Source organism: Frankliniella occidentalis, unplaced genomic scaffold (genome assembly GCF_000697945.3).
Source record: "Frankliniella occidentalis isolate FOCC.00 unplaced genomic scaffold, Focc_3.1 Scaffold3171, whole genome shotgun sequence".
NCBI classification, from domain to species: Eukaryota; Metazoa; Arthropoda; class Insecta; order Thysanoptera; family Thripidae; genus Frankliniella; species Frankliniella occidentalis.
Window position 1 is genome coordinate 1 of NW_026270236.1, and position 9,148 is coordinate 9,148.

Below are 9,148 nucleotides of genomic sequence, written 5' to 3' on the forward strand. Positions count from 1 at the left end.
ATTTCGAGACCTATTTACGCTGATGGGGGGGGGGGGGGGGTTAAAGGAGACAATAGAGGCCGCTCTGCCTCTTTTGGATTGCGCCCTCCTGAGTTGCACCTGAGTTGCACTCGGGTCGCATCGAACACGGTTCCCTTTCGCTGATCATCTCATGAGCGGAGCAGATGATCATCAGATGATCATCAGATGATCATCACGTGCTCAACACATGATCATCGCAAGATCATCTCTCACAGTCGGTATCTTGTCTGGGTGGATTGCACGGATAGGTTAGGTTTAGCTGGTGTGGGCGAATTGAGCGTTCTCGGGCGTTCTGCACAATTACGCCAGACTCGGATGTGGCGTTGGCGTGGTGGAGGTCAGTTCAGTGTAATATGCACCGTATTCCTCGTATGCACCAACCTCCGCGGGGGCGCTGGGTGGCACCCTCCCCAGTCTCTATGGTGGTACCAGGGTGGTGCTGGAGCGGAGTGGCGGTTGTGCCATCACGGTGGAGGGGGAGGGGGGCGCACTGCGACGCTGTCAGGCACTACTGTCGCGGTACTGCCGTGCGCGGCCACGGCCGGCTTGGGCTGGGCCAGGAATGTTGGCGCGGGCCGAGCCGCTCAGCCTCCAAATAAGGCTTGTGCCCCCAGAGAGCGGACGGAGCCCGTGGAGCCTGCGGAGCGAGCCTGGCCGCAGCCAGCCCCAGCGAGCCCCGGCCACCGTGCGACCGGCCCAGCCGAACCGACCGTGTCGTTCCGCCCCGACCGCCAAAGATTTCCCTTTCGACAGCCGGGTCATGAACTGCGAGCGAGCGGCGCTCGTTGCTGCGAACGATGGATCGAAACTGAATGCCGAATCACCACGCACGACGGAAGTTCTCCCACAGGAATGGTTCACGAGTGTGTACCATGAGCATGACATTTGGCGGGGAGGGTGGCCGACGGCGTGGTGCTCTCGACGGGGCGCCCCGGTGGCCGCGGTGTGCTCGTCAGCTGCCCCTGCGGTGATTACCCGGTAACAAGCCTGCTGGTCCGCGCGGGGCGGGGCAGCGCGGAGAGGACTGCCGCCTTACCTGTGTAGTGTGACCTTTCAGACCGCTGGGTCCAGAGGAGGCTCATTGATTACGACCGGGAGGCTGTGCTTCATCACGCTGCTCTTACAGCAGCAGCCAGAGCCGAGTCACCTGACCTGCCCCCCCCACCCCACCCCCAAACGGGCGCACCAGCAGCTCCAAGCGATCGAGAGGGACCAGCAGAGTGTACTCTCTGAAGTGTTATCCTTCATTTGTAGCTTTAATTCGAATGGTTTCAAAAACTTGATTTTTCCTTGCCGGCGCTAAACCGTGCTAATCTGTACAACCGGGTTGTAATAGGAAAGGCATCAGTGTCGGTGGGTTTGCCTACCCACACGGCGCCTTCCAGGCGGGGAAGAGCTCACCTGCCGTTGCCCGCCGCGCCGATCGCGCCGACAGCCCTCGGCACGGGCCTGCCTCCCCTCCAGAGCGATTCACGTCCAGATTCAAAGCGAGCGGGAAGCTGGAAGGCACTTTTGCTCCAGTTCGGTACCAGGCCGACAGGCGGTGCGAGGAGGTGGCCCGTCCAGCCGGGCCCGGGCCGGTGCTGGCCGGACTCGCCGGACTGAGGTGCTGCCGGCCGGCCGCCGCTGCTGCCCGGCCCGGCCCGCGGTGGAACGTCCGGCCCGTCCGGCCCGGAGCAGCACGAGCTGCCGGCCACCGCCGGGAGCGTACAGACTAAAGAGACTAAAATAGTCTCCGGCTCTTGAAGGGGAACACCGACGAAATAAAAAGCAAAACAATTGAAATTTTTGTCGAATCTTTGCCGAATCCCCTCAAGTCGCACTCTTCTTCTTCTTTAGTAAGCGGGCCTCAAAGCGACCGCTCGGCCCGCCAATTACTTTATTGGCCGCTTATTTGGCGGAGCCCGGGCGATTTAAGCGGTGTGGGACATTCCATGCGCGCGCGCGCTCACACACACACTCACACACACACACACACACACTTCGCACAAAGGAAAGAGTTTTTAGCGAGCGCTGCTGCGGCGCTCGAGTCGGCGCTTCACACCGCGTCGCGTACCCCACCCCCGCCCCCTTCTTTCTCCCTCTCTCCCCACCTTTCCCTCTGAGTCACCGGCTGAGTGTGGGATCGTCTTGTACACGGACGGGGGCACCGCCCCCCTGCGTGGACCAAGTCTTGCGGTGACGCGATGGGGTCCCTGATCCGGACCCCCCCCCCCTTCCAGCCTTCCCGATTCGCCGCTGTCGATTCCCTATCAGCTGATCCGGCCTCCTCTTGTTGCTCCCCAATGCGTCCAATCAATTGCGTTTCGGTCGATTTATTGTGATTAGCGTCCATTATGCCGAGGTGTTCGCGCCCGGCCGGGGCCAAGGCGGGGGCGTGGCGGGTCATTTCATTTAGATGCGCCCCGGAGATAGGCCCTCCCTCCACGTGTAGCACTTTCTAATGGCGTGTGAGACTTACGAGTAAAACCAACGAAACGAGAAGGAATCACCACCGACTCTTCCGTCTGCCCCGTCCTCTAGGTGTACCTCGTCTCCTACGTTATCCTCAAGACGGGCCCCAGCCCGCGGCCGGCGGCCTGGGTCCTGGAGCGCAGCACGGACGAGGCCGGGGAGACGTTCACGCCGTGGCAGTACTTCGCGCCGACAGACGAGGACTGCTGGAGCCGCTACGGCGTGCCAGCCACCCCGGGCGACCCGGCCAAGGTCACCCTGGACCGCGACGACGAGGTCATCTGCACCAGCTTCCACTCCAAGGCCTACCCCGCCGAGGATGCCGCCGTAAGTACCATCACGAAGGGCCGGCCCGGCCCACGTCCACCACACTCCTTCACCCTTCTCTCTCTGCCGCCTCTCCAGGTCCACACGTGGCTCGTGAAGGGCCGGCCCGGCGCCAACGCCTCCTCCGAGCCGCTCAGGGCCTTCCAGGCGGCGCGCCGCGTGCGGCTGCGCCTGGAGAAGCTGTCGCAGGCCGGCGGCGCGCTCGCCGACCCCAGGAGGGCCTTCTACTCGATCAAGTTCCTGTCCATCGGCGCGCAGTGCGACTGCAACGGACACGCCAGCAAGTGCAACGGCGGTGCCGGCAAGAGCGGGGTGAGTGGGAAACGCGTTGTTTTGCAACAACTCCGTTGATTAGTGCTTTTTGTTCTGGGGAAGATGTTGTGGTTCTTAATGTATAACATGAGCTAGCTGAGCTGAGACCAACGCTCCACGTCGCCCCAGCGCCGTCGAGGCTCGGCAGCCCAACGCACGCCGTGTCGAATGGGCTGCCTACCCTCTGCTCCGCGGGCGCCGCCCTCTGACTCGCCGCTTCCTCTCCCGTCCTGCCCGCAGGTGCAGGCGCAGCGCGCGTCCGGCTGCCGCTGCCAGCACAACACGGAGGGCGCGGCGTGCGAGCGCTGCCGGCCGCGCTTCAACCAGGAGCCCTGGCAGCACGGCGCGCCCTGTGTCGAGTGCCAGTGCCACGGGCACGCGCGCGCCTGCCGCTACGACCCCGAGGTGGCGCGCGCCGCCGCCTCCCTGGACAGGCACGGCGCCTACCGCGGCGGCGGCGTCTGCCTCAACTGCTCTGTAAGTACTGTACCGACGGCGCGAGGGCGCCGTTTTCAAACAAAGTAACATCTTGACCATCGAAAATATACCGTTCCTTATGTTCCAGGACCACACCACCGGAGTGAACTGCGAGCGGTGCGCCATCGGGTGGTTCCGGCCGTCCGGGGTGGCCGTCGACGTCGCGAAGCCCTGCGTGCCCTGCGAGTGCCACCCGGAGGGCTCCACGGGGGTGTGCGCACCCGACGACACGAACCCCGTAGTGGTGAGTAGCTTTGCCAGTCAGGTGGTGCGCGATGTGCCACGACGACGACGGCTTAATCCTCGTCTCTGTTCGCAGGAGGCGGGTGCGTGCGAGTGCCGCGACGGCTACGCCGGCTACCACTGCGACCGGTGCGCGCCGGGCTTCCGGAACTTCCCCGCGTGCGAGCCGTGCCCCTGCGACCTGCGTGGATCCGAACACGCCGCTGACTGCGACGGCGAGTGCTTCTGCAAGGTGAGGGGAAGTCCCTGCCGAGCTCGCAGCTCGCAGGGCGTATTATCGGCACAGTCCGCGAGCGGCCTCTGGTCGTAGGATAGCGGAGCTAGGGGAAAATAACGTCGAAGAATTTCGGCAGAGGTTGACTAAAGTTTTCGGAGTTGTCCAGCCCAGACAAGTCTCCTACAGATACAGAGAAGTTGCACAGACCTTAATGAGCTTCTCAGACTAGTTTCTTTTAGCCATACATTCGTTTACCTTTAACGAAGAACCGATTAGCAAAGTTTAATCATTTCAATTCTAGTGTGTGTAGTTTCATCTTCCTGGCCCTGTGTCATGTGTCCCCTGCCCGAGCCTCATGCCTCTCCTCGTCTCGTCTAGGCGCACGTGGAGGGCGCGCGCTGCGACCGCTGCCGCCCCGGCTACTTCGGCCTGGACGCCCGCGACCCCAACGGATGTTCGGCGTGCTACTGCTCCGGGATCACGACGGACTGCACAGAGGCCGTGCTGTCGCTCGCCGAGGTGGACCAGTACCAGGGCTGGCTCGTGGGTGACATCCGGGTCACCGAGACCGTGACGCCGGTCGTGGACCAAGACACGGGACTGCTGACGGTGGCCGACGCTGATCTCGACGTGGACTCGTACTACTGGGTGGCGCCGCCGTCCTACCGCGGTAACCTACTGGCGTCCTACGGCAGCACCATGACCTTCCGCACGTCCTGGGTGGTGATGCGGGGCGACACGAGCGGGAAGCCTACGGCTGGCCCGGACCTCATCCTCATCGTGAGTATCATCGTCCCCGCCCTTCTCTTTCTATCAGCCGCGGTCAGACCAACATCTCACTTCTCTCTTTCTCCCTCTTCAGGGCTCCAACGGCATGCGGATCGGGCACGGCGACAACGTGCACGTAGAGCACAACGCCACGGTGGTCGTGCCGCTACGCGAGGCGCACGGCGGGGAGGTGCCTGGCTCGTCGTGGTACCTCCTCCGCGACGGCGTCCGGGACATCTCGACGCGGCTGAGGCGAACGGGCGCGGACCAGGACCAGTCGCCGTACCGAGGCGAGGCGGCCACGAGGAACCAGCTGCTGTCCGTGCTGGCCGACGTGGAGCACGTGCTGGTGCGCGCCAAGTACCACACGGACCAGGTGGAGGGCGCGCTGGAGACGGCCGTGCTGCAGCGGGGCGAGCAGGCGCGCACCGAGGACGCGGGCGGCGCGCTCACGCTGGTGGAGCAGTGCGCGTGCCCCGAGGGCTACGTGGGGCTGTCCTGCGAGTCCTGCGCCTGGGGCCACGCCCGAGTGTCGGCCCAGGGCTTGGCCTCCAACGCCACGACGGGACTGGCCTCCGGACACCGCGGCCTCTGCGCCCGCTGCAACTGCAACGGCCACGCCGCCACCTGCGACCCGGACTCCAACGCGTGTGGGGTGAGTAGCGTCCTGACCTTCGGGTGCGGGCCGCCCGGCTCCTCCTTGAGCCCCGAGCTTACGGTGTACCTCTCCCTGTCCGCAGCCCTGCGAGCACAACACGGCGGGCGAGCGCTGCGAGCGCTGCGCAGAGGGCTTCTTCGGAGACGCGCTGCGCGGCCTGCCCGGGGACTGCCGGCCGTGCGCCTGCCCGCTGCTGCTGCCCTCCAACAACTTCAGCCCGACGTGCGAGCTGCAGACGCCGGACGTGACGGACAACAACGACGTGGTGGAGGACTACGTGTGCACGGCGTGCCCGGCGGGCCACGCGGGCAAGCACTGCGACCGCTGCGCGGGCGGCCACTACGGCGACCCCACGGTCCCCGGCGAGCGCTGCCGGCCCTGCGACTGCGCGGGCGGGCCCTGCGACCCGCTCTCGGGCCGCTGCCTCAGCTGCCCGGGCAACACGGACGGCTGGCGCTGCGAGAAGTGCAAGCCCGGCCACTACGGCGAGCCCGAGAAGGGCTTGTGTCGACGTGAGTCATCTTTGCGCGGCCGGCTCACGCTTCGCTTTGCCGGCTGACACGTCTGATTTTCGTTTTCTGCCTCCCCCGTTCAGCGTGCGAGTGCAGCGCGACGGGCAGCGTGGCGGCCGACGCCTGCCACCCCGGCAGCGGGCAGTGCGAGTGCAGGCCGCGGTTCACCGGCAGGACGTGCGACCGCTGCGCGGACGGCCTGGGGAACGTGACGGCGGGCTGCGTGGCGTGCGCCTGCGACCCGCGCGGCTCCTCGGCGCCCGCCTGCGACCCGGTGACCGGCCAGTGCCCGTGCAGGGACGGGTACGCGCCGCCCCACTGCAGGGGCTGCCTGCTGCACCACTACGACAACCCCGACACCGGCTGTGAGGGTGAGTCACATACAACAGAGCATTGCCGACGGGCTGTCGTGGCGACGGCAACACGAGTCGAAATGAAAGATCAGCTCGACAATATTAGTATGCCGTAGTTCAAGGATTAACACCTCCGTCACCCCAAAGAACACCTTCGAATTCCGTTGAACACTCTCGTAGAGCCACAGATGACCATGCTTATTTTTACCTACTCTTTGAACTTGATTGCTTACTTCTCGGTACTACAAGTGCCTGACTACCTGCTTATCTGCTGCCCGTTGGCAGCACATGGGCGCCAGGGAGGTAGGCAGACCAACGTACATACGCTGTGGCTGGGCTGCCGCTGTCGCAACGTGCTGCTCGAGTCGTGGGTGCAGCCAGCTGCCCGCTCACGGCGGACCGTACTACAGTACAGTATGTGGGCTACGTCAGTCAACAAACACGATATTGTGTGGTAGTACGAGATCACGCAGTCCATCGATCCTATTCGTTTATGTACCCTCTGGGCAAAATTTTACATGGACCGATCGTTTGCATGCCGTAGTACCAATGTTGAATTGAAGGCTTTTTAGAAGCTCTTCAGAATCAAAGTAGTCGACTGATGTTTTGCACGGCCCACTTGAAGCCCATTACATGATAGGCCAAGTCGCGGCTGGCCGCTGTGAGGTGTGTCGCGGTGCACTGGGAATGTGCTGGCTGGCCGACTCTAACCCCCGAGGTGCTGACGCCGTCGAGCTGGCCAATCAGTGCCACATCCTGCTTTACCATCTCCCTCTTTACCACTGTCGTGTGAATAAGGAGCACACTGCTCTCTCGATATTTGGCCGACGGGCGCGCGGCCTGCATGCGTGGGGCGGGATTAGCGGTAATAAAGAACCACCGTCGGGAATGAATGTCGAAGCCCGGGCCGCCCACCGTACGCCGGCGAGCCAGGCGGTGCAGCTCGGGAAGCAGGGCCCGGGTGGTGGCCACCGGTAGACTCCGTGGGTGTCTTCATATCCATCGTGAGGGCGAGATCGCTGAGCAGAGAACAGGGCGGAGAGAGAGAGGAGGGCCTCCGTGGTGGTCTAATCGACCCCGCGCGGTGTTTCGAGGGAGCTCCACCAACACCCACTTAACTCGCACGGCTGTTCGGAAGATGCAGCGAGTTTATCAAGGGAGAGCGGCGCGGGTGGCGCGGGGAGGGAGGGATTGGCAGAGGCCTTTAAAAGGTCGTAAAAACGTGTCCAACGACGCCGTCAAGATTTTGAAGCGATCGTAAAGACGAGTGTCCCTCTCCCTCCTCCAAAGTGGATTTGCTGCCGCATCGAAGTGCGAATAACGCCGTCCGCCGTCCTGGGCGGCGGCGGGGCGAGCGCGGCGCGGCGCCTGGACGTCGTGGGGACCTCTCGGGCCGCGCGCGCGCGGAGACCCGGGATGTCGGCTACGAGGCTGACGTTTGACGGGGACCGGACCTGGGTGCTGAGAGGCCGGAGGGACCCTGTCATGCCCCGCCACGCCACGCTACGTCGGCACGCGATTCCCCTTGGCCAGGAGGCATCACGCATCAAACTCGGACGGCCCGGGCACTCACTCGCTCCACTCTGTTCGGGTCGGGCTTGTCTGTCTGCACCGGGCCGGCGGCGCAGGGGGTCGGTCCCAGTCGGTCCCAGTCGTCCAGGACGGCTGGCGCGCGATACGGCGAGTGCTGAACGTCAGCGCGGATATGACATCCCGGAGTTCAGCGAGCGGTGACTGGCAGCAGAGCAACAGCAGCGATTGGGTCCTGCGTTCCAATCAATACCGACAAGAATGAGCCATTTCCTATACTATGGTAGTTTTAAGCCTATAAGTAGTCATTTGATAAGTTCTGCTACTGTGGACCTTAAAACATAGTCTCGATAATGAAATTAAATTACGTAGTCACTTTCATGGCGCAATCAGTACTGTGTGTAGGAATCGAGATAATGTGTGTCTTTTTCTCTACGTCCATTTCGGGGGGAATGAGACAGCCGAAAACCCGTGCACTTGGCATAGGGAAAGGAACTTCGTTGGGCAGGGAAGATCAAGGGTGTGGTCGTTCGTCCGCCTGCAGTTCCCGCTGGGTCGGGTCGGGCTCCGCACCGTATGACCTGTCCTGTCGGGTCGGCCGCCGGCCCCGCGGCGCGGGCAGCGCCACCCGTCGTGACGGACACGATGGAAAGAGGGGGGGGGGCTGTATCCCCCCCCCCTCTCTCTCTCTCTTCCCTCAGCTGCACTATTTCCCACCGCACTCATGGCGCCCCCCCCCCCCTCTCTCCCTAGACAGATCCGTGCACGTGCACTATTTTCAATTAAGAGTAGAGTATTTCTTTTCTCTCTCACACGGCACTAGTCTCTTTCTCTATCCTTCTCCCTTTTAATTTCCTTCGCTCAAGTCATCTCTCTCTTCCTATCCGCCCCCCCCCCCCTCTCCCTCCGTCTCTCGGTTGGCGCGGCGGCGCGTTGAGGTTGCGTTAGCGAGACTGATGCACGCCGACATGACCGCGACGTCACTGCGAGCGGCCAGACCCCTCACGACCGTCGTCTCTGTCTGACTGACTGTCCGTCTCTCCTCGACCGGCTCCCCCCGATCCCCGTCCTCCCTCGCCTCCTCGCCGTCAGGTTGACAGGGTCCACTAATGGTGTTGGCGACGCCGTCGAACCTTCGCCCCTCTCGCTCTGCCCCCCGCTTCCCTTCCCCGGCGTGGCGGCCGCGGGCACCGCCACACCGCACCTCTACGTGGACGATTCGACTGCGATGTGGTGCAGCGCCGACGTGCTGTCCCCCCTTCCCCTTTCACCCCCC

General features: G+C 63.6%; 1 protein-coding gene across 1 annotated transcript; it reads left to right on the forward strand.

Moving 5' to 3' along the window:
- Nucleotides 1–2,544: 2,544 nt before the first annotated feature.
- On the forward strand, nt 2,545–6,360 carry LOC127752027 (laminin subunit alpha-1-like; the record flags this gene model as incomplete). The annotated part of the gene is made up of 9 exons (XM_052276496.1): nt 2,545–2,802; nt 2,881–3,114; nt 3,355–3,591; nt 3,680–3,835; nt 3,911–4,066; nt 4,430–4,831; nt 4,914–5,474; nt 5,560–5,989; nt 6,073–6,360. Coding segments are annotated over 9 exons (2,722 nt in total), but the record flags the coding sequence as incomplete, so codon positions are not given.
- Between the last annotated feature and the right edge of the window lie 2,788 nt (nt 6,361–9,148).